The following is a 25,902-nucleotide window of genomic DNA, read 5'->3' as shown; positions in this document are numbered from 1 at the left end:
AAGTTGTTGATGCTCAAAACGTCCCTGGGGGAGGACACCCAGACCACCTCCCCCAAAGGCGAATTCTGGCCAATATACACAGTACAGTATACCCACTACAATACATTAGACTACACCACTGCCTATTTCTAATATTTCTATTTTTTTGGAGAAAACAGAAATCTACAAAGTATCTTTTTTTCCTAATTTGCACTAATAAACCAATGAATGGCACAGGAAGACACAAAACCAATATCTTAAAACAACATAAGGAGAAAGATACCAGAACAGGTGACATTATGGCAACAGATGCAGTCAAAGTGCAGAGTCACAGTGATTATGAATATATATGAATAAGAGGAAGAGAGATGAGGTATGTTATCGTGGCCACATTTAGGAGCCAGTGAGACGACACCAATGTTAGGATGGGGGAATGCATCAATTCTCTTTTCTGGAAGACCAAAAAGCAACAACCTGGATTTAAAAAAAAAAAAAAAACAGCTGGAAACCACCCCCACTAGTTATGTATGTATATGTTGTGATGACTGAAAATGTCTTTGGGTCTGAATATTGGAGCGAATGGGTCTTTGGGTCGGACGCAGACGGGAAGAGGAAGGGTGTGTGGGGGGCTGGCTGGTAGTGTTGTTGGAGATCGCTAGGGCTCAGAGAACGAGCCAAAGGAAGGAGCCTCTTTGGGTGGGTCAACAGATCAGCTGATAGACCACCTGCTGCTCAGTTTCCTGTGTAGAGATCCACAGTGCTGGAGCTCAGGCCCCGGCTCTCCCTGAAATGACTGCCTCCCCGAGTCTAACACGGAAAGGGAAGACGGCAAAACATGGACGATACAAGAGGTGAACGTTATGAAGGCTAAAATGTTACATTTCTAATAACATAGCCTAAATTGAATACAATTTATAAGGCTGTAAAACTATTCCTCACCTGGAATGGGTCATCGCTGGTTTTGTTCAAGTAATTCAAGGAAGCAGCTCGCTTCATGCTGTTGAACGAATAGAAGAAAATAATGTTCACACAGTATCTTAGATCACGGCACAGGTACCAAATAATTATTCATGAAGCTGGAGAGTTTATTTACAGTGCTCAGAACAAGTGAATACACCCATGCTAAAGTTGACTGAAAAGAGGAATAAAAAAAATTGATCTTAATGCCTTAATTTAAAAAAATTATGAATGAATGAATAATGTATTGTATAAATGTTATTCCTTAAAATAAAGGGGGCATAAGTAAGTACACCCTTATGTTAAATTCCTATAGAGCAGGGGTGTCAAACTCAGCTTCCCTAAGGGCCACACTCACTAGAAAATGAGATGTGAAATCACATCAAGGGACAGACATAAATTATATTGCTTTTATGTCATGGGAAAAGTCAAATATCTTTGACTGTATTATTGCATATCTCATATAGGCTTCTCACTTAAAGTTTGGTCGACAAAAATGTCGAAGGAAATGCCAAAAAATGTTTGTGAAAACCATAAAAAATGTCGGAAGAAAACGTTGTGAGAAGTGACAAAAAGTAGGTGGGCCAAAATGTATTGTGAACCTAAATGTATATAGGGGCCAGATCAAAATTAGCAAGGGGCCGGATTTGGCCAGCGGGCCTTGGGTTTGACACGTGTTTTTTTTATGGGGTACTTTCCATATGATCATCTCTCAATGCTAATCAAACCAGCTATTAGGCTAACTGAAATTAAACCATGCCAATCTCTATGTATGGTGAAGGGCATGTGATGATGAGGGGCTATTTTAATTCCAAAGACCAAGGGAACTTTATCAGTATGCATAGTATCCTGGATCCATGAAATAACTGGCCTTTCAAAATAAAAATCTGCCTGCCTGGGAATTTAACATAGGGGTGTACTTACTTATGCCCCCTGTATTTTAAGGAAGAACATTTATTTATTTACGAGGCATTATTCATTCACAAAGAAAATTAAAGGTTGGATGTTTTCCTCATTTCTTTAATGAAAGCATTAAGATCAATTTCCAAAAAAAGATTTTTTTTTTTTTTATTCCTCTTTTTAGTCAACTTTAGCATGGGTGTATTCACTTGTGCGGAGCACTGTACTAACTACTATGAATCTGCTCGCCTCCCACCGACATTGCTTACTACTTCAACAAGGAGTACATGGAATTTGCTCTCCATCAATAACCGCGCCTTTCTTCTGTTCTTACTTGGTGCTGCGAGGTTCAGGCGGTCCGTTGCCCTGCAGTTTCTTCACCAGCAGCTCGCTGCTGCGGCGCAGGACGTCCCTGAGCTTCCCCAGAGAGCCGCTGCGCTGGAGGGCTCCACTGCCGTCCTGCAGACACACACAGCCATCAACCCACCGAAGGTGTGGAGACAAGAACTCAGAATGCAACTTTTTTTTTTTTATTATTTTGGCTGATGTTGCATACGCCAGTCCTGTTATGAATGGCTGTTTGCAGCCAAACCGAAAGTCTCACAAAAAGGGGGGTTTATACATGAAATCATTTAAAGAGCAATACATCAGGGGACACTGAAACATTTAGCTAGATTTGCAAACGTGCGCGGCGTTAAAGACCGCATGCGGCCCTATAGCGTCATTTCCTCGTCCGATAACTGACCTTTCCACGATATTGTCATCATTATCACTCCGTAACCTTCAAGTATAATGTAGCTTTTGAAAAGTTACACCGTTAGAATCAACTGTAGATACTTCAGTTTGCGCATCCATCAAGCAAGGTCACTTGTGTGAAGGGCTCATTGTTGTCCAATGGTTGTGCTGGGTGTTCTTTTTTTTTTTTTTGTTATCTACAGAATCAGCAACTATTCTGATGTTTGATTTATCCTTTATGTCATTTAAAAAGCCAAACATCGCTCTGTTTCAGCATCTTAAACGGGAGAATTGGCTGCGTTTCTTTTGTCTTTTGTGACAGCAAACTGAATATCTTTGGGTTTTAGTCGGTTGGTTGGACAAAACAAGCGACGCAAATACATCACGTTGCGATTTACGATACGTGATGGACATTTGTCACATTATATTCTTGACAGACCAAATGATTAATCAATGTATCCAGAAATCAACCAGCTGATTAGGTAATGGGAATAATCAAGTTCAAAGCGGTTTTTGTTGTTGTGTTATAGATCTTTTTCAGGGCAGACGTGTTGACATGTCATAGTAGGAAAAGCACAGGTGTGTTCAAAACCATTAATGATGGCTGCATTCCACTCAGGAGAGGCCCTGGTATTGTGCATGCTGACTCACTGGAACAGCTCACTGCAGGGGTGTCAAACTCAAATTCACTAAGGGCTGCACGTGAAAATAAGAATCACATCAAGGGCCTGACAGGTTTAGTTTATCCACATGCTTTCATTTCATCGAAAAAGTCAAGGTTTTTATACTGGATTATTGCGTGTCTCATTTAGTCTTCTCACTTACAGTTTGCCCTAAAGCCCCCAAAAAGTAAGTAAAGCCATCAAAGAAAAAAGCAACAAAACAGGTCAAAAAAAGTGACAAAAACATTGGGGGAAAAAACCGCCAGAAAAGGCCCCAAAAACGTCAGAAAAAAAGTGACACAAACTTTTGGGAAAAAAAAGCACCAAAAGGGTCTGCAAAAGTGACAAAAACTTCAGAAAAAAAGAAAAAACATTGAAAAAGCTACAAAAACTAGACGGGCCAAAACTTATTGTGAACCTAAATTGATATGCGGGCCAGATCCAAATCTGCGAGGGGCCGGATTTGGCCCGCGGGCCTTGAGTTTGACTTACTGGGACACTTGATGGAATCGAGCCATCGTTAATTAAGGTTATCAATTTCAGCGGTGCTTTTCCTACTATGACAAGTCCAAATGTCTTCTGTGAAAAAGGTCCATAGTAATTTATCAATCCATCCATTCATTGTTTTTTTTGTTACATACCAGCTGTCCTGCATAGTGTGTTTGAATTACTAACCAAGCAGTGACCAGATTATGTGATCATCATAAAGCAATAAAGGCTTATCACCAGAAGGGTGATAATATGTGTGTGTTCCACTGGGAGGCGCTGCAGACGCCACTACAGATGAAACCTAAAAAGTTTCCACTGATGACACAGACGTCTCAATCCGATGCAGAGAAAAGACAAAACTTCACAAATGAAAAACTTTATTCGAGAATACCAACAAGTGTTGATGCAATAATCTTCACAATGCAGAATGGTAAATATAATGCAGTTCTACTTACTAAGATAGTGCTTATAGACCTTACCATTTATGTTTCTTCCACTTTAGGAAACTCAAATCACACTATATATGCCAAGAATAGACAGTTCAATAAATAAGCATTCCACTAACACAACAATATTGTCATAATTATATGATGTACATGGTCAATTCTTTTGTTCAGAGTCGCATTAGGAGTATAGGTGTACTCGTTGGAAGGAATGAAGAATCAAGGCAAGTAGCATACCGAAAAAGCCGTATAGTGAATGCACTTGTCAAATCTATGAATACAGCCTACAATTACACTTTAAAGATGTTAAAGTCATTTTACATTCAGTTAGTTAAACATCTGAAATAACATGTTGATCTTGAGGAAACACTCGCACTGTACTTTTCGGTGTCGAAAAAAAAACACGATTCACCAAAGTGACAAGGTTTGCTTGCAAACAACGGTGTAAGAAAAAAAGGCAACACACTCCATTAAGCTTCGTGTTCAAAATACAGTATCCATAGCCAGAGTGGGCACTGCGACTGTACCACCAAAACATACACAAATACACACTAATAAAACTACCCAGGCTTCCATTGAATAATAACACTAGCTTCTACTTCTATACCAACAAATAAAAATGCAATTCTGGGCATGTATGCCCATTATTTTGAAATGTACTATTATTTAGCAATTTCCCAGGTGGCCAGTGTCTGTGCTAGATGCTCCGGTTGGTCTCTGCGGTCATTTTGGCTTTACACCATCAGCCGGTGTTGTTAATTCCCTTTGTAAATGCAAGCTACTGTGTACTTATTGTACCAGCGTAGAGCCGAGTGTGAACGCTCCAAAACCAAGGACATTGAAGCTCATGAAAGCATCTTGAAAATAAATTACCATGGCAACAACAGCTTGCTGTGATCTAGCCAATTTGCTGTCAGCCGATGTTGGCCCTACTAGTCTTTCACAACAGGCATGGTTGACTGACTAACTGCCTTAATATTCAGCCACAAAATAAATCAACATTTAAAAAAAAAAAAATGTAAACAAAATCATACAAAATTGAAATTAAAAAGGAAATATCTCTATAAAAAAAAAAAAAAAAAATACTAAATGTTGAGAAGCAATGCTCCCTTCTAATTTCCCGCCAGCCACAGAAGTAAAAAAAAGACATGACATATTTTGATAAGCATGTTATATACTATAAAGTACCATTTATTTCCAAACTGTTCAGGCATTTGATCTCGTTATTGTTAAAATAGTTAAAAACAGAAAACTAACAGCAAAAATAAATACCTTTCCTTAAAAATAAAAAATAAAAATACTATTTTGGCTAAATACAGGCACCAGGTTGCAAGCTAGCTTTGAGGTCATCTTTAACAAACTGCGAGTGAGACCAATGCAGAGCAACTGTGGAGTTTTGTAATATATCCACTCTATAGTGATTGTAACGTTTTATCTGACTGTGGGTTGGAGTGATGTCTGGCTGCCTTCAAAGGGTGACCCTGATCCTCCAAATCTTTCATCTTTTGCCTTCTTCCAATAAATTACTTTCCTGCTCCTCTTATCTAGCCAAATAAATCTACTATGCGCCTATGAAAAATTACAAATGGGTGTTGGAGGAAGAAAAAAGTGCGAGTGGCTTCCTCACAGGGAAAAGATTTCACACACAATGAAGTTTGCTTTTTAATGTTAAGTGAGAGAGATAGAGAGAGAGAGAGAGAGAGAGTTGAATTCACGATTTCTGACACGGTGGAGGACACAGGGTTAGTGAGAGGAAAGGATAGAGAGAGTGACAGGAAGAGAGGTTAAAAAAAAAAAATAATAAAATAAGAGAAGACCAAACGTCCCAGCAGGTGTCAGCTGAACAGGGGGACAGAGGTGACAGCCAGGAGGGGGCTTTCTGAGTCTCTGCGACCGGAGAGGGGGGCACCGGGAATGGTGGAGGATGCTGTTGGTTTGTTTGGGACAGAGAAGGCCAGAGGGAACGACAACACACATCCTTTTTGCAATGGTGTTGGGGAAGGAGAGAAGGATGGAGGAATAATCTTGATGGCTTAGGCCTGATGAAAGAGAAAAGAGAGAAACAGACAAAAACAGCACACATTGTAAGAGCTCTGGGTTGGGCTTCCTACGCTAGACACCTACACATCTGAATCGGAGCTTCGTCCCTTTTTCTTTTTCTACACTTTGCTGCACTGGTATGAATTTGTAAAACTGTCTGTCCTGCACCAAGTGTACTTAATCAGAACCTGCAGCTTGGGGGTCTAAACCCCAGTTGAGGGATCCTACGCAAACAAATATCCATGACTCTGGCAGCACAGGAGTCGTTTCTTCTCTTTAAAAAGACGACAGCTGTCTCAGGAGCTGCAGTACAACAAGCAGGTCAGTGATGCAGCAGGTTGGTTGGTTGCAGTCACAGTGACTCAGCTGTTTTGCTTTCCTCTCTGGGTACCAGGAAGCCTGAACTTGGCACGCAGCACCCCACCCAGTGACTGTGCACTGCAGACGCGGGACATCTGCAAGCATCAGCACCGAACGGGGCATAACGATATAGCCATTACACTGACGCTAAGAGGGACTGACATTGTGAATCTCATCTTTAAGTACAGCACTATGAATCCAGAACTCCTGCATTCACCTAAAATCCCCCTAAAGCAACATTTGTATCTGATGAAACAAAAACAAAAAAACATCCTCTTCTTCATCCTTCTGTCCTGGCCTCGGCGTGTCCTATTACCGAAATGACTAATGAACTAATTACCTAGCCTATTTAGTATGTCACTATATACCAACCCACCAGCGTGTTGTGTAGAATGAGAGTTCAAGAGGGAGAGTACAATCCACTGAGTGAGAAAGGGAAATTTGATTGAACCGGCTGATTGGTTGTCATGGCAAGAGTAAATCAACAGGGAAGTAGGTTAGTGACACGTAGTAGAAAAGGAAAAAAATCTAGAAAACATGCAAACAAACAGGCGGCACATTGAAGCATCTAGCCGAGAGCACAGAGCAATTGCAGACACAGACATACTTGTAAATCAAACCATGCAGAAAGAGACACGCACATACATACTACCAATTAACCTGGACGCGACCACACATTTGCTGCCATCTCCTCAGCGCTATTTACCTCCACTCGTTCAACACAAACTAAGTAAATGAGCTCCTGTAAAGTGGCACCTAAATCAGTCCCACCTGAATAATGTAATTATCAGTGCTGGAATGTAACTAAGTACATTTACTCAAGTACTGTACTCCAGTACAACTTTGAGGTACTTGTACTTTACTCAAGTCTTTTCTTTTCATGCCACTTTCTACTTCTACTCCGCTACATTTGAGAAAGGAATATTGTTACTTTTCATTCCACTACATTCATCTGACAGCTTTAGTTACTAGTTACTTACTTTACAAATTGAGATGTTTGCACACAAAACACATGGAGTTTATAACATGCGATGTTTAAACTACCCAACAATATAACGGCCTACAAGTCCAGCTGAAATGACTGGACCATTAAACACAACTGTTTGGACAGTTTCTGCATTGAGTACTTTTATTTTAATACTTTTTCCTGATGATACTTACATACTTTAAGCATGTAATTTACTTAAAGGTGGCGTAGGTAGGATTGTGAAGATCCAGGACTTAGCCAAAGAATTTGAACATCGACAACTACTCAGTCACTCCCCCCTTTCTGCTAAAGCCCAAAAATGGTCTCCTAAGCCCCTCCCCCTACAAGGGAGCTTGAATGCGATTGGATGAGCAGTGATTGACACGCAGTTAGACACCCCCCCCCTGGCCCTGACTGGTGCATCTGAACAAGGAGTGGTGGATTTTTGCAAATTGCACTACAGGCTGTGGGTGGAGCCAGAGGAGATGGATTTTTTTTTTATTACCTGCTTCATTTGTGTATAAAAGCCCAACCAGGGACTGGAGTTGAAAATTAGCATCTGCTATAAACTTTTTATGCAGCACTTCAGTGACAAGCTTTGTTTTGACACTATGTCTGTCTGCATTGTCCCTGTCAAATAAATAAATAAATGAAAAATGAAATTTAGTTCTACTCAATTATAGGGTCAGTTTCAGCAAATAGGACAGAAAGTTAGTTTTATAAGTCTTACCTACTGCACCTTTAAGTAACACTTTCAATTCAGGACTATTACTTGCAACAGAGTCATTTTACAGTGTGGTATTAGTACGTTTACTTAAGTAAAGGATCTAACACTTCTTCCACCACTGGTAATAATGAAAACAGCAGGTATTTATTCAAATGCAGAATTTTGAAGTGCACGGTCTGGATCAGCCGTACAGTATGAGTATGTGAACCACTCCTATAGCCTCGGTGACATATCAGACTTTCTGAGAGCAGACTGAAGACATGTTTGGGCAACGCTGTACAAAGCTGATAGTTCTGACGTGCCTATCACATCCTCTCAGAGCAAATATCTACACACAAGCAAACACAGGACTTTACAAGCCTATTCTCGAAAGGTTGTAATGTTGCACCAAATGTTGTAGTAACATACGTTTGCGCCAACGGTGTAAATGAATGGATTGATGGAATTTGTTAAGCGATCCTTTAGTCAAAAGCTCAAATGTTTTGTGACAAATTAGCTCTTAGAAACAATCTTTAAAAAAAAGAAAGCATAAGAATGTCATGAGTACATTTTCCCTTTGGACTGTGTTCATTTCATTTCTACTGCTACATATGGTCGTGACGTGGATAATGAAACGCTAGCACACGTCCAGCGACCCTCTGCGGGCCATCGCCATGTTTCAAAAGACAAACGGGTGCGCGCTCGGATGAAAAGGCATGCCGCCGCAGTTGCTGGAATGTGAAGCCGTTTCGAGGAGCTGTGTTATGCATGTGAACGTGTGTGTAGAGAAGCATTCCCATTCACACGACAGCCAGCAAACAAAACCCCACCTTTTCTACTTAATGTTACTCAGGGAGAGCAGCAGGCATCAGGTTAACAGACTCGGCCATGTGAAAACAAAGTGAACTCACATGGTCCGTTAGTGGGCATGTTAAGGGTGAGCCCGGCAGGCTGGCGTTGCTACATGCATGTTTTGGACAGACTGGGGTTGGTGCGGTGAGGTGAATGGGCGTGGCTGCACTAAGTGAGGGGAAAGGCACGGGATCAGACCAGGCATCCCAGCTGGCACAGTTTTGTCCTCTGGCTTATGTAAGCGTCACCAGAGGGCTTCTTTGCGGTGTCCATTTGACTGCATACACTGACTGAATATCATGTTTTCAGCACCGACCTCTTTAATAACAAGGAGAGGGGGCGACCAGACCAGTCATAACGCGGTGTGGAAAATTAAAAGCCCTACGGTGAAATGACACTAACGATCGTTGAGACACAGCCAGAGTGGATGTTGTATTGAGGCAATGAAACGGCGGGATGAACCATTACGTATCAACCGCCCAGTTTACAGCTACAGAGGGATGAGCATCAAGGATATTGGGAGGCCTGTCAATTGTGTTTAATAGCGGAAACATGAGACATCCTAATAGGGATGTCGACATGCTCTGTCTCTGTGAGTCCCACAAGAGTAAATAAATATTTAATATGTTGCCAGGATGCCGCAGGATGAGCTCGTGCCTTTTTGTGTCCCCGCTCCACCTGTGCAGAAGCATTGCCGGCGGAACAACCTCTTATTAAAACGAGACACTGTGACGGCATTGTCAAGCAATGGACAACACAAAACATGAACATCTAGTCCAAAGCAAGCTCACGTGCTGTCAAAAACAACAGGTCAGCATGCCAAGACACTCAATCAGCTTTACATTTTGAGAAATAAAAAATAAAAAACTCATGAGAGGAACAAGGCACATCTACAGGAGGCGGTGGACTGGTGCAGATACAGTATAACCATAACTGGGAATGAGCAGCTATTCTACTGATTTAGAAAAGTGTGTCTCAAAATACTTTTGTCAAAAAGCAGGTTGTGCAACTTGGCCTTATATATATAATAAATAACGTCACTCATATTAATCTTATGATGATGTGCAACACTGACGTCATGAAATAAGTTATGCACGAATGACCAATTTGTGTTTTTTTTAAACAGTTTGACCACTTTGGCTTCCTGTGAGGTGCATCGTCTGGTGGGGCGTCCTGACTGCCTCTGATCATTTGGCTGCAGGAGCCAGAAGAGTCCGCTTCCGGTTAAATGGAATACCCTGCTTCCAAATCACTGGTCATCTCGCTGCACTAATCTAAAAAGACAAGAATCCTCTTGTCTCAAATTTCAGGCTACGGAACAAGTCACCGCTCTGCACCAGTCCGCACTCCCTGAGACATTGCCAACGCCACCTTGTTCTTCCAGTGAGCTCACTGGCCGTGTCGACTCGACTATAGTGGATTTGTACTCACCCCGTTCCACTCCACGCCCATACTCACTTCCTCGCCGGTCTCAGAGCCGCTCTCATACTTAACGCTGCTCAGGCTGTCCCTGCTCCTCCGCCTGTCGCCGTCTGTATCCTTCAGGATCTCCACCACACGTGTCTGGTGGATGGGGTCAATGCCCTGATGGGGATAACACACAGGTACGACGCACACACACACACACACAAACAAACATGCCATGATTAGAACTAGCCCGGAGGTAGACATTAGCTTGTTGATAAGGGTGAGCGTGTAGAGTTACATGGGAGGTATTAAAAAGGGATTTTATGGTTTCAGTCTCTTTCACAGCACAGTGGTGGTGGCATCGTAGCGACAAGGGAACAGTGGAAATGGCTGTGAGATGGGAGTGATGTTAGGGGAGAGAGAGAGGTGGAGGCTCTATGGAGGCTATCAGTTGGAGACAAAGCACTTACTGTGTTGCTCTGGATCCATAGCATTGTAGAGAAAGGGAAAGAAATATCATGAGATTTGGGGGGGGGGGGACACGTTTTAAGAGTTTACAGAAAGTTATCTGCATGCAGAAACGGGACATTTGCAGTTCAGAAAAACGCTGCTGACCTGCTTGCGAGACCTCACAGCACACTCTTCCAGGGTGTCGGCAGCCTCGAGCTTGCCCTGCCGGCGGTACAGGGCGCCCAGGTTCCTCAGGGTGGTGTTCACTGTGGGGCTGAACAAGGAGACAGGAACACCAATATTTACCCAAAAGGTCATTCGAGGAACAATTTGATCTGAGCAAATTGCTGTGCCATGTACTACAGAGCAAGAAAATGCTAAAAAAACAACAAAAAAACAAAAAAAAGAATCCCTTAAAGATTAAGTACTTGAAAACCCAATGCTAATTTAGTCACATTCCTAAAAATCTGAAAAAAGTAAAAAAAAAAATATATATATATTACATTACAATATTTAGCCTTCATAACTTAAAAACAAATGAATACATTGAGGTGACTAATCTCAGGCCTTTGTCACGTGTTTTTTTTTGTTGTTTATTTATGACCAAGTTGTAAAAACACACTTGTCACGCTCACCTGTTGACTTTGCAGGCCTTGTACCAGCCTCCGTACTCTCCGTATGGAGTGTTGTCTCTGTGCTTGCCCTGGAAGTAAATGAGGGAGAAAAGGAAGAGAAAAAGTGCGTGAAGGGGGAGTGGTGGTTTGTACTGGATCAGCAGCATTTTTCCTGTGTTGAGAAATAACTCTAATATGCCCAGTGGGGCTTATATCGTGCGAGTGTGTGTGTGTGTGTGTGTGTGTGTGTGTGTGTGTGTGTTTGTTAAGGAAAAGCGGCCAGAAAAAGGATTGCATTTCACTTTCACAACCTTCCATTTGACACGCCTCATTCTTTTAATTTGCAGTGCTTTTAATATTGGCTCTGCTTTTGTTCAGAATGACATGAGGGTGACTACACAAAGCCCTCACCTTGCTCATCTCCTCTCTTTCCTCTGCGTGCATCCAGATGGGCTTGTTTTCAGCTGCAGACAAACAAGACAGGAGAGGTGGTCTACATACAGTACAACAGGAGTGGGAAACAGCTTCACTGGCTGCCTCAGGACGGTTCATTACATCCACCGTGAGTTATTCGTGATGCAGGCTGAGCTTGCTATAAAACCCTACTGACTAGGCTAGTGAACATCAGTGGTCCAGTCTGTCACACATACCCGTGTCTTGGTAGGGAGGCAAGTTTTGGTTTTATATATTTGGCTACACAAATACAAGAAAAGGCTGGTGAACCCTGAGATCTGTCACAGACACAGTCTGTATTGGGGTTTAAATATTTTAACATGGGCTAAATGGTTTTTTTTTTTAAACAGTTGTTAATAATATAAAGATAGATCCAGAAAAAAAATATGTCCCTGAGCTTATTCTGTAATACTGTGAGTACAGTAACTCATTTTTGTTTTTAATTAAATCTTTTCATAAACATGTTTGCAGAATCTTCCCCAAATAAATTAAGAAAAAGGTCAATAGATCTCAATACAGAACACATTTTAAATGCATCATTAAATTGTCTTGTACAAAAACCTGAGCCAAGTGAAGGAAGGTGATACTGATGATGCTATATAAACCGTGACACACCATTAATCACATACTTAATCATTATGACTTATTCATGAAATAGATTAATTAAATATGCCTCTGAAACACACAAACGCAGCACATATTAACTCAAAATTAGGGACACAAATTGTTGCTGCTGTGCTGCTGTGCTGCTTCCCTTAACCTTCAACTCTCCAACAGGTTTAAAAAAAAGAAAAGAAAAAAGAATCTGAGCACTATTGTCGAGTTAAGTGACATATGAAAAATAAACTTGTCAGAAAAATGTGAGATGCTTTTTTGCTTTGAGCATCTGAGCATTGCATTGTACCGAGTCCCTTTCATTCCTTTTTCAAAAGCAGGCAATCTAATCCCTGGAGGAAAGTCAACTTAAACTAAAAGAGAAGAAAGCGGCAAAGAGTTCATCTTTCAGACAAGTTAACTCTTTATTCTTTAAAAAGTTTGTTTGGATTCTTTGTGTCCTCTGAATGGTGAAGGTTGGCACCGTGCTTAGTACATCGTCCACTTTTTAACCATCTGTCACTCTGCCCGCTGATGTGAGACAAACAGTAGGTGGAAGATAAGACAATGGTGGAGGAAAGTTGAAAACCCACCACCATTTCTTTGGAATAAGTTGCTAACAAGATTTATTAAGTTTCTAGGTTGATTTAAAAAAAAGTATACTTAACTACTAGTGCAATATAGAAATAACCTTATAAACAGGTGCTGCCATTTACTGTCAGCTACAGTATCTCCTATGAGGCCTTACCATCAACAGATCCAAACTCTTTCTCATGAGCACGAGTCAGAATCTCTTTGTACAGAATCTCAGCCTCCTTGTATTTCCCCTGTTTGAGAAAGCAGGATGCCTGAAGAAGAAAGAGAACAGAAAGCACATTTTAGTGTTGTCTCAAATGGGCCTTTTGTCTCACAATGTGCCCCCTGAGACAGCAGGAGCAGTCCGTCTACAGATATTTCCCCTGCGCACTGTGACTCATGAAAAATGATAAAGTACCACAGAGCCTCCCTTACTGTCTCCAAACAGCCTCTCCATCATCAGTGAGACAGGACAGAAGCAGGAAGGAGAAGAAGCACGGTAGACAAACGACTAGTGGCTTGGTACCCCATTAGCAAGACTTATCGAGACAAAATTGTTTATCGAGACAAAATTGTTCTATAAAACGCCCAAAGTAGACGACGCTTAGGCTGAAAGAGTAAAATAATATTATATTCAGCTGCCTTTCATAACTTCTTTAAAAAAAAAAAAATTGAAAAAAAGCATGCTTTGAAAAAGATAGTGCCCCTTTTGTAAAGTCAGGCGCAGTATAAATCTGAAAAAACATCAGTTGAATACAATACAGTTTTGAAAGACATTTCAAGTGGAAGCTTTGCAGGGAGAAAGCAGTTCCAGTTTCCATGCTGACAACCCCCGCAGAGACCAAGCTCAGGCTGGGAGAACAAACGAGCGAGTCTGCTCACAATAAAACTAAACACGGCCCGGGTTTACCTTGGTACAGTCACGGCTCAATAGGGACCGTAATCCTTGTCAAAGTAAAAAAAGTATAGCGTAGAAGTGAAAAGGGTTTGAAATGAAGATGGAAAAGAAGCCTAATAAAAGCTGATGTGGGGAACTTGTCTCTCACCAGGTTATTCTTGGTTTTGGCCACATTGGCATCATCTGGGCCCAGCCTGCTCTCGTAGATCTCCAGGGCACGGCAGTAGTAGTACTCCACCTCCTCATACTTGCCCTGGTTCTGGCAAAGCAGAGCCAGGTTGTTGAGCTGTTTGGCCACATCTGGGTGGTCCTTCCCCAGGACCTGAGGGAAAAACAAGAAGCAAATATCTTTAATTAAAAGGTCAGTTTGTGTCCCTGCCTCAGTGCCTTTGGCTTTCTCCGTGCATCTCTCCCTTCGGTACCTCTGGCCGCTTTCACCGAGCAGCACGTCTGCCTGCTGCAGGCACTCAGGAGATCTAATAAAAGGCTGGTCAATAGAGAGGGTGCAGAATAGAGCTTTCAGGCAAAGAGAGACCCATTGTACGTTGCTAGGCTCTGTCATTTTTGTCATGTCTCCTATCCATCTCCTGCTCCTGCCTCGCTCCCCAACGCCTGCTATCCTTTTTCAGCTGTGCTCTCAATTGGAAATACTTTCCCAGCGGAAACGCAGACAATTTAAGAAAATCATTTGCCCTTTTCCCTATTTATAGTGGCTGGTGTTACAGCAGCTCCAACTGACATTTCTGAAATAGTATCACTTTTAATTACAATGAGCTAATTGCTCACTGGTTTTAGCATTGAGATGAGGCCTCGATAGCACTGCTGTGGGCGGCTCTACTGGTGCAATCCAGGGATGTGGCCTACCTTTTCTCTGATCTCCAGAGCCCTCTTACACAGAGGTTCAGCCTCCTTGTACTTTCCCCTCTTTCCATACAGCACAGCCAAGTTGTTCAGCGTCGCAGCGACCTGGACATACAGACAAAGAGAAAACCTGAATGAGGCCACTTCCTTTCTCAATTCCCTTCAAGATACCAGGACTTTTACTGTTGTCTTATGGCTTATCAGTCCTAAAAATCTGTATTGTTCAATCAAGCAGCTTTTCAAAAAGCTCAAAGCCACCTGGATTACACAGGATGGTAGTAACCTGCCTTAGTGTTTCATTATTCTGTCTCTACAGTATATGAGGCAAATGGCAAGCCCACAGAGCTGCAGGGACTAGCACTGAACTTTAATAGCTTCCTTTAGGCTTTATGAGGGGTTTTGGAGCCCCGGTGTAAATTGATTCATACAAATCTGTTCACAAAGGCAATGAAATGGGTAGTATATTTGAATGATTTCCCAATTGGTCGTTGTATTGTGACTGCAAGGACTTGGGTTTATGCTAAATGTACGAGCAGACAATCAGTAGATGTGATTGATTACTGTAAAGCCTGCAGGCACATGTCCCAAAATCCATACTGTAATGGTGAAAATAAAATCCATACAGACAGTAAATACAGCAGACTGTGCTATTATTGCCTCCCTGTTGACAAAGTCTTCGAGCAATTATGAACCAACACCATAGGACTAATCTGATCTATCTAAACATGGATATGTCTCCATGAAGATATGGTTGCTATGGCGACGGCGGAGTCTTACAGCGGGGTGGTCTTTGCCCAGGGTTTTCTCACGGATGGACAGAGCATCGTTGAGCAGATGGGCGGCCTCTTTGTATTTGTTCTGATCTCTGCAGAAATGAGAGGGAGAGACAACGGGGTGAGACTGAATGTGTCTCGCTCTTTGACTAAAATGGGTGTAGAAAGGAGGGCAACATGGAATAAGTCAAATAGGAGAAATAAATAACAGTAAAACTAGCAAAAGTCCCCATATGGAGACATTTCTGACCTGTAGACCAAGGCCAAGATGTTGAGCATGGTGGCCACGTCAGGGTGGTCGTGTCCGGAAGTCTTCTCCAAGTCCTCCAAAGCCTGCTTGCAGAGGGGGACAGCCACCTCGTACCGGCCCTGGGAGGCATACTGGATCACCAGGTTGTGCAGGGTCCTCAGACGGGCCGGGATCTCGTAGCCTCCCTGCTGGGCCGCAGCCACGGCTGCACTGTTGTGTTGGTGTTGCACTGATGGGCACAGGAGGCGCACAGGGCAAAGGTCAGCGTGCACGTCAAAGGACGATAAAAAATAAAAATGTAAAAAAATTCCCCCCTGATTATGACACTAATTACATTAGCATGCAAACAATACTGTGGTTTCAGGGAATAGTTACATTATGGAGATAATTCAAATGGCATGACACAGCATTATCTACCCCTGTTTCCTGGACTTCGATGGTTAGTTAGGTTAATTTACTCAAAGAGGGATGTAACACCAGATAATCAAGGCTATATGATCCAAATATCAAACCAAAATAAGTATATTCATTTCCTTATTCAAGTTTTCACTATGTAAGTGTCATTATTTTGACCACAACAAAAATCGTGTGCATCATTAAAGGTGCTCTAAGTGATGTGACGTGTTTTTTAGGCTACAACATTTTTCGTCACATACAGCAAACATCTCCTCACCATCCGCTAGCTGCCTGTCCCCTGAACACACTGTAAATAAAACGCGGTCTCTGAAGACAGCCCAGGCTCCACAAACGGCAACAAAAACAAACTGCGCCAACCTGCCCCACGAACCATAACAAACAGTGTTCCAGCCAATAACCGACAAGAAGGAGCTGGTTGAGCCATCACTGCAGCAGCGTTAGCACGTAGGCTACTTCCACAATGAGTATTCATGACTCAACGCAAGCCTGACGCAAGTGTCTTTGCTATGTTAAGACCGTCCACTGCCTGCGTCGTTTAAATAGCAAATGCACCTGCGCCCATCTTTGCGCCTATGGGCGTGCTGGTCTTACAGGGAGGTGTGTTCAGGTGAATTCTTGGTGTATTGCCATCTTGAGGCAGCAGGAAGTGATCCCGCCATTGCCCAACAAAAACCTGGTCTAAAGTCAATAACACAGCATTTCATTGTTATTTTAACTGCAAATTAGTCAAATGCGTCTAGGCTTATGCACAGCACGTACACTATGCTTGTTACACACACATACACACGCAAAAGATTACAAATAAAAATATTACAGTGCAAATCCGCCATCATATTAGCAATGCGCCAAGGTACAAACGTGCCTGGCTTTAAAAGGGAATGGGAGATGACACTCTGATTGGTTTATTGCATGTTACGCCCAAAACACACTTATGAATTCATGAAGACACTAAGTACAACCCTTTTGAACCACCTTTTTTCTGCCGTCAAACTAGCAAAAGTGGATTTGGACACGCCCTAAAACGCACGTGAGACATGCGCTTAGATAATTAAATTAGGGTGCTAAATGTTGACTATAACATTTTGGAAGCAAACTCTTAAACAAACACTGTTATCAGGTTTGACAGCCTAATGGGTGGGTAAAATCATAGTGTCACGCTGAAATGCTAAATACTGCTGTTCTTACTTCCTTGGCCATGCTCCTCCTCATCGTTGGGGAAGAGGTCGTCCAGGGAGTCCTTGGGTGGTTCTCGGTCCTTCTCCTCCTGCTGAGGGGACCAAACAAAGCTGCCAGTCAGATCCTCTAACAGACAGCTGGAATCACAGACAACCATCTGGCAACACTGTCATGTAGGGTTTATCTTTTTAAACATCTAAGCCAATAATTAGTATAATAACATCATACCTGGATAAAAAAGGGATACAATCTTATCTTGTAGTTACAAATATGCAATTGGTAGTATAAGATCATTTAGACCAATAAATTCAACACTATGTTAAAATTATACTTCTCATAATATCATGAGCGCATTTTTGCACCTTGACAGAATACATTGGCCTATTTTGTTAAAGTCCAACTGAAAATAAATTGCTTTTTTTTGTCTACTGCGACATACATATTTGCTCTGTTAATCACTTGTCCTTTTTTCATTTGAGAAAAATCTGAAACCATTTTATAGAATTTTATATTTTATATGTTCTGCTTTCATGATGGGGCCCTCTAGTTTTGCATTAAACAATGGAATACTGTTAGGTATTCGTCTTTGTAGATGGATCGTATTTGTGTAGTGATCTTATCTTATTTCAATGCGGCCAATCGAACTTTGCATAAAGCAGTAATGTCAGCGTATTATACCTTGCTGTCCTTGCTTTTAGCCGAGCTGTATGCATTTTGAGAGGAAAGAAAAATGACATTTAAGTTGATTCTGATTCTATAAAATGACTAAGGGTGATTTTCAGTTAGACTTTAAAGTGGAAGCCTGTTAAAAGCTGGAACATGAAAAGCTGCTTCCAGAGCATGAATAAGGTTCCTTCAGGGACAGGGTATTGGCATGATGGATTCCTGCAATAAGCAGTTAGTGGATACAGGCTATTACAGTCTCTTTTTATGACTAAGAATAAGGTCAGAATATACAGCGATTCATCACCACCATCAGATCAATGAGGACCTGACCAGAAAGGCTCCTTCCTGGAAGACTGAGCAGCTGAGTTTTTTCTCCCGGATCACATATCATTGACAGTTTGCTGCCCATAAGAGTTACATTAGTCACTTTCAACACGGTTTAGAGCTCAGGATTTATATAAGTATTAAACTAATACTAAACTAACTAATACTAAAATGATTTCGATAATCGGTTTGAAAAAATAATAAAAAATTCTCTGATTCCAGCTTCTTAAATGTGAATATTTCTAGTTTCTTCTGGGAGCGTGCCTATGTTCCCACAGTTCTAAGATTCTTTTAAAAATTAGGCCCTATGTTCCCATAGATCCTACATTTGTAAGATTTTTTTCCAAAATTAGGCCCTATGTTCCCACGTTTCCTATCCATAAATTTCTATCAGATTTTAACCCCCTTTCTCCCAATTTGGTAGCCAATTACACCCAACCTATTATCCAGTAGCAATGGACTACAGATGGAATGTAACCCTAACCCTAACCTAGGGCCTAATTTTAAGAAGAAAAGAATTCTTAGAAATGTGGGAACATAGGGCTGTGGGACCATTGGGCTCTGGGAACATAGGGCTGACCCCTTTCTTCTCTCCTCTATGACAGTAAACAGAATATCTTTGAGTTGTGGACAAGACAAGATATTTGAGACAACATCTTGGGCCAACGACTAATTGAGAAAATAATCGACAGATCAATCAATAATGAACATGATTGTTAGTTGCAGCCCTAAACAATATATTTTAAAGAATTTGGTTACAATGAGAGCAATCTAACCACAACACACAACATGTGCACAGTTACATAAATCTCCCCAAAACACATAAGTGACCAAATAACAATCTGTAGATATGCATTTGTGACTGCTTACAGTACTTACAGTGGGTGAGACGTCTTCATCATACTTTTTGAGCTGGTTCATGAACTCCAGGTGCTTCTTCTCCTCCTCCAGCTGGGCCACGCTCTGCTCGCTCTTCTGCAGCTTCTGCTGGGTGTTGGCCAGCTCGTCCCGCAGCCACTGGTTTTCCTGGCACAGCCTCCTGACCTGCGCGCGCAGCTTCTGCTTCTCAGACTCCACGGCGTTCAGGTGGTTGGACAGGGCCATCATCACCTGGGGCGGAGGCAGCGTTCAAGAGCAATGATATTTACCGGGGACAAATTGCCGCAGCGGCAAAAGCAGGAGAGAACAAACCGGGGCTGGTTCTGAATGAATCATGATCATCACACAAGCTCAGTATAGAATGAGGAAGCAGAAACGCACCAAGTGGAAGACGGTAACACATGGCTGTGTGGGTTAAATAACGCTCATTTACTACACTGTGAACCATTCTCCTCTTTTTATGCCAATTCTGATGTTAAAAACTGTAACCCACTTCTTTTTACATGGCATTTTCTTTTTTTGCTCATATCGTCCGAGTGCCCAAACGACTCATCGCGTAGGAAAATACATTCTGCCCTCCCGATACCTCTAGCACCGTCTTACCTGAGCTTCTCCCAGGCCCAGTTCAATCATCTCCACTGATTTGCGAAGCAGGTTGGACTTCTCGTGCACCAGGTTGGCCTCTTCATCCTTCTTTAGGCACTTGATGGTCTCCAGGAGGCTGTGGAGGATGGAGTTGTGCTCATTCTTCAGGGCCTCCAGACCCTGGATCACCAGCTTTGTGTTGGAGATGATCTCTTCCTGAGAGAGCTTCTCCAGCTTCTCTTCCCGTGGATACACCATGGTGGACATCTTCTAGTTAGCTCAGGGAAACCTATGCAGATTGAAAAGAAGAAAAAAAAAAGGGTACCCTGGTTGTTAAAACAGACTAACCCAGTGGACACTGTGGGAAAAATTTTAAACAGCAGCAGCTGCCACATTGAAAGGACATTTTAAACGCGGTCTTCCAAAGATGCAGCTGTGCTTCTTAACACTGAAAATCACAACACAAAACTCGAGAGCTCAGCTGGACTGCAAACTGTCACAACACGTCTCTTGTTACTTTTCCTCTATTTAACTGAGAGTTCTCTTCGATTTCAAATGATCTTTCACACTATAGACCATCGAAGGCATTCTCTGCTGGGGTGACATGACAGAAGCCACTCTCTCTGTTTAAAGATATCAATGCCTTGACAGTGTAGTGCCCCGCCCCGTGATGCTGACAGACACCGCTGCATAATTCTGAGCTCTGCTTGAAATTTTCGCAGCATGACCAACGCACAACGCGACAGCCATAAAAGGGGGAATGAACTCATGTTTTATCACTGCAGGGGGGATAAGGGATTCAAATTTCATGATTGAGATAGGTCAGCATTTCTTTGAGCGGTTTCATTAGACAAATTCAGAATGTATGCCGTTCAACAAGAGAAGAAAGAAGGGTTGTTAAATAAAAACACACATAAACTAGGCTCTAACCACGCTTGTGAAAAACTCAGCTGCATAGGGTTGAAATGAGTAGACACATGCAGAGTATCGACATGGGTATAAAGCCTGCCACAGGGACATATTATTCTGGTGGACAGACTGTAGGGATTTGCCACCTATAATAAGCTCTGGGAGAAGGGCTGCAGCTCGCAGTGGTAACAGAGGGCACACAGATGCTGCAGTGTGCCTGCCTTCTGGTGCCAGCACTTTATCCAAACAGAGGCCTAGCTGACTGGCTGAAGAATCCAGGAGAGTATGACATGACAAAAGCCTCATAAATACAGCAGCTTAGCAGCTGGTCAAGTCGCAGGAAGAAAAAAACCTCCTGTGTCGATAATACTGTGTGTTCTGGAGAAACGTCAGCCCTTTTGGTTAAGTGCATGGAACCATTTTCCTCAAACAGTCTGAAGATAATTTATGACTCGCTGAGCCACGTCACTCTTAGCTACGTCATGCAAAATGTCAGTGCAAAAAGCGGCCCTGCCCTTCCGACTGGGGTAATGTTGAGCTAGTGCGGTCTGTATTTTAGCAGCAGTGAGGACACCAGGTTAAGGATGAGGGGGCTTACAGTGATAAACACCAGCTGAGCGCCATCTGCCAAGAGAAAAACATATACCACACACACATTAGTGAGCCACTCCCTGCTTTGCTACTCACATTTCAGAAATTGTCTATTTAAAGCAGAGCACTGAGAAAATAAAAAGACCAACAAAAGGCTTGAACAACTGCAATAAATAGCTATTTGCTGTGTGGTGTGAAAACAGAAGAGATTATGACGGAGCCTATGTTAAATCCTGTTGTAGAGACCTGGAGTTAACGTAGCCCATCAAATCTTTTCTTCTAACAGTCCAATTTATCGTTGCAGCTTTAATGGCTGCCCACCATAATTTGCTAGCTACAGAATATGTAATTTGCTTGTGTATTTTCAGTGGCCCTTGGCTCAGCTTTACAGCAGACACTGGTAGAAACTACCAAAGGAGTCTGTTGCTAGTATCCAGTAATTACGCCCCTCCTGTGATGTTATGCATGTCACATCATGTAATCACAGCTGGGCTCCGTTCGGGGGAGTGGTATTCATGATGCTAATATATTTAATGATGGACAATAGACAAGCGCACAGGGGGGCAGCTACTGAAGTCAACTAATGGACAACTGGACGTCAGTGGGCCTATGGAATTGAGTTTTGATCAGGATGACAGTGGAGCCTGTGTACCACCAGCTGGAGCAGCAGTGTCAGGTAACCAAACACTATAGAGTGTTTACAGCGAAGACATATGCGTACGTATCTGCTGTCAGGTGGAACCCTCTCAACTCGAAATGATCGTGTGGCCAGTATAGCTCAGTCGGTAGAGCGGGCGCACATATTCAGAGGTTTATGCCTCGACGCAGAAGGTCCAGGGTTCGAGTCCGACCTGCAACGATTTCCCGCATGTCTTCCCCTCTCTCTCCCCCTTTCATAGGTTTCCTATACATTAAAAAGGCGGAAATGCCCAAAAAATAATCTTAAAAAAAATAAATAAAAAAACTTGGATTGTTTTTCCTTTCCTCTAATTAAAAACTTAAAAAGGTGCCCTGCCACACAAAACCGTTTTTACTTGTATTTTTTGAAATATGTTAGGTCCATATGTGTTTGTGTTATGTTGTGAATGTGAAAATGAACTGCTACCTCCTCTGTCAGCTCTAGCCACTGAAAAGAAATAAGTGGAGAAATCAGGCCAATAACAAAAGCTGGTCAGTCTGACATCATGTTGCCTGAGCTCATTACTATTCATGAGCTCGGCCCAGTTGCGCTGGGTAAAGGATTCTGACAGCCAGGCGCTCATTGGCTAGCTGTTAGCCAATCAGAGTCAAGCAGCTTAGCTCGTTGAATATTAATGAGAACTGGCACAAATGGAGCTGAGTCGTCCTGCAGGCTTTCTATACCACGCTAGAATGGCTTGAAACAAGGTAACCAAGGCATTTTTTCCACAAAAAAATGTTACAGAGTCCATGGTAGAACTTCAGACATTACCACAAAGTAATGAAATACGTGTGGCAGGGCACCTTTAACCATCCTTAGGTTCATGAACACGCTTACTAAAATCCATCAACATTCGAAAGAAAATCAATAGATTTTTTTTGTTTTTCCTACAAATACACTTTTTTTGTTAACTTCCTGAAACATCAGTGTAAGCCTCATGCAAAGCAGGTCGCATGTTGTTTAAGTTGTTAAAACACTGAAACGGTGCCGACAGATTTATAGTCAGCATATTAGATACGGTACTCAGAGGTGACACTGAGCACCTCTCATCTGCAATTTTGTACTTTATTGCACTTCATATACAATTATGTCTTCACTTCCATTTTACAGGAAGAAACAGAAGAGCAGTAAAAAGCTAATTCACAGAGACAGCCAACCTCTTCAGAGGAGTGCTGTGAAAAGATCCATTAAGCAGTTTTCCTCCCACATCAAATGACCCCATTCTAATAAAACAACGTAATTAATAGTAACATGCACTCTAAACCACTTCAAGAGATTTCAGATCATCAAATATATACCTACATGGATGTCTAGACAAAAAAATAGTGTGATCTTGCATTCGTTGCTAAGCATTTAAAAAAAAAAAATAAAAAAACATAATTTAGGCCAAACATCACAATCAAATGGGCATACATTCAGATATATTAAAAATGTTAAGGATGCCAAAAACAAAATGACCAGAGGGCTTCCATTCAGTGCAGGCGTGCAGAGCAGTAAAATGTGCCAACTGTAAAGTTATTCAGCAGGCAAGAAGTAACACGTTTTGGGGAGAACTTACAACACATGAAGGAAAACTAGATAACAGAAAGCCATTCTGTCCTAACAAAAAACCGACTCGCTACTTTACATACAAGTCTATTCAAATGCAACAAACAAATCAAGCTGTCATTTGCATGCTCAAATAGACAAGTGTCATAGAAGATGTTTGAGTTAAGCAGCATTTAGTCATAGTCATAAGCTATATGAGCATTGTGCTACAAAAAGCCCTAAGTTAAAAACGTACACTGTGTAGGAATTTCTCCCATCTCAGACTGATCTCATAAAGTGGCGTATGTATGAGACGCCAATTGGTATGCCGTTTTCGCGTGTTATCAAGACGCATTCGCTTTTTAGCATGTTTATCAACGCCGTTTGGCCTACATTACGTGTGAATTTTCGCCATAGTGAGTAGCATGAAAGGACGCAAGTCCGCGGACGGTGGTTGGTTGGGGTGGTGGATGGGTCAAACACAGGACTTTCACCCACGAGAGTCGGGATCACGTCCTGCGTGTGGCAACCACCAACCATTTTTTTTTTAAGCCTTCCCCAATGTTTCTTTCCTAAACCTAACCGTTTGTTTTCCTAAGCGTGTGACGTTGGTCACTGTTGTGTTTTTGTGTTACCAAGGCCTTTCCCAATGTTCTTTTCCTAAACCCAACCTTTTTTTTTTTTTTTTTACACGCGTGTGACGTTGTTCTCGCGATAGTACGGCACGTTCTCGCGATAGTACGGCACGGTCTCGCGATAAGACGCCACGTGGATGGCTCAAAACGCGTACAGATAACACGCCATTTGGCTTTAGGAGAGTGGCGTGTATGTTTACGCAAAGTCATGATGCCACGTTGCCCATCTAGCGGTGAAATTGTATTTTGCATTGAAACGAATAGTGCTCTAGCGCCTCGCTTTTTCAAATGTGTGTTGCAACTACGGTAACCGTTATGTACCAACAAGCAATGACAACGTGTCTTCCAATTTTCGCTTCCTTCTCCTGCGGCTCGGCATTAAGTATGACTCTCCGTTATGAAGTGCAGTGCAGGCTTTCAGATTTGCCGGCGCAGTGACAAGCGCCTCTCGCGGATCTCCTTCTCCGTTTCAGCTGGTGTCAGTCACGTGACGCTGGCTCTGAACGAAAACGCGTTGTGGATTAGCTGGACAGGTAGGCTAGTGCTTTATGTCCCTCTCAGCGATTAGAGTTTTTCAAAATGGCGGAACGACATGGAAGCCTCCTTGGACTTGCCCGTCCAATGTCAACACAGATAAGAAATTCTTCGTTTACGAGGATAAGTCAGATCATTGGCAGAGGTCATTTTACACCAATGAGGACATATTTATGAATGAAGACATTGATTTTAGCTAATAAAAAATACTTAAAACACTACACAGTGTACCTTTAAGTCGAGGGGATGATACAAGCCTAACTTGCATGGAGAAAATATGAGGAGAAGTTTGCCATCGCAGCCTACAGTACTTTTCTCCCTGATAGGAGCTGGCACCAAAGCTCTTACCTGCTCTGATCAAGATATGAAACGAGCTCTTTGAAAGATCAAGCATAATCACAGATCAGACAGCTTATTACCCTCGTGTCTCAACAGTTAAACACATATGTGGATGAAAGGCACGACTAGCCGAGCGTACACTGTCGCTAACAAAGAGGAGAAGCACTATTATGACAGTCAGGGGAGAAACGAGCAGCTTTGCCTTGATAAAACACACAGACGGCTGGAAGGACTCAGGCCGCTCGAGTTAATATTTTCTAAGTCTTTTAAGAGGTGAGATAAAGTCCAACAGGCCTGCTGTTTTTCTTTACAAAGGCCGCCCCGTGAATTAATCTTTAACATTGACTTTGTTGTGTTTCATCAAAATCACGTGCACGTGAAGCACATGACAGCATCACAGGTTCATATGAAAAACCAACAGACTAAAGGACATGACCGACAGACTACGTACCAGCTTCCATTCATCAGGCCAGAATAAGACTCCTCAGACTGCTGAAAATGGATTACAGTGCTTTTGGGACAACAGGAAAAATGCACCCACCGTGTACATATGACACATTACGCTATACAGCCGGGAGCAACACGTTCATTTGATCTGGGCTTCTATCCAAACGGCCCCATGATCAGCTAAAGCAGGGGTGTCAAACTCAACTTCACTAAGGGCCACACTTGGAA

General features: G+C 42.3%; 1 protein-coding gene across 7 annotated transcripts in view; it reads right to left on the bottom strand.

The window, feature by feature from the left end:
* Positions 1-413: 413 nt before the first annotated feature.
* Positions 414-25,902, bottom strand: part of klc1b (kinesin light chain 1b) — a 29,820-nt gene continuing 4,331 nt past the window's right edge. For 2 of the 7 annotated variants that reach the window (XM_039784243.1, XM_039784244.1), the window contains exons 2-17: positions 20,032-20,302; positions 19,429-19,659; positions 17,569-17,650; positions 15,967-16,195; positions 15,721-15,808; positions 14,947-15,048; positions 14,231-14,404; positions 13,357-13,456; positions 11,973-12,025; positions 11,583-11,650; positions 11,113-11,221; positions 10,968-10,976; positions 10,522-10,674; positions 2,171-2,295; positions 919-976; positions 416-786 (exon numbers count right to left, since the gene is read on the bottom strand). In XM_039784243.1, coding sequence (XP_039640177.1) covers positions 712-786; positions 919-976; positions 2,171-2,295; positions 10,522-10,674; positions 10,968-10,976; positions 11,113-11,221; positions 11,583-11,650; positions 11,973-12,025; positions 13,357-13,456; positions 14,231-14,404; positions 14,947-15,048; positions 15,721-15,808; positions 15,967-16,195; positions 17,569-17,650; positions 19,429-19,659; positions 20,032-20,280 — 1,905 coding nt within the window. In that variant the 5' untranslated portion in view covers positions 20,281-20,302 and the 3' untranslated portion in view covers positions 416-711. Of the gene's footprint in view, positions 787-918; positions 977-2,170; positions 2,296-4,082; positions 6,205-10,521; positions 10,675-10,967; positions 10,977-11,112; positions 11,222-11,582; positions 11,651-11,972; positions 12,026-13,356; positions 13,457-14,230; positions 14,405-14,946; positions 15,049-15,720; positions 15,809-15,966; positions 16,196-17,568; positions 17,651-19,428; positions 19,660-20,031; positions 20,303-25,902 lie in introns of those variants that run through there. The other 5 variants (XM_039784245.1, XM_039784247.1, XM_039784246.1 and 2 more) reach the window with 5 other exon arrangements.

This window comes from Perca fluviatilis, chromosome 19, assembly GCF_010015445.1.
Source record: "Perca fluviatilis chromosome 19, GENO_Pfluv_1.0, whole genome shotgun sequence".
NCBI classification, from domain to species: domain Eukaryota; kingdom Metazoa; phylum Chordata; class Actinopteri; order Perciformes; family Percidae; genus Perca; species Perca fluviatilis.
This window is presented reverse-complemented; position numbering and strand designations above follow the sequence as displayed.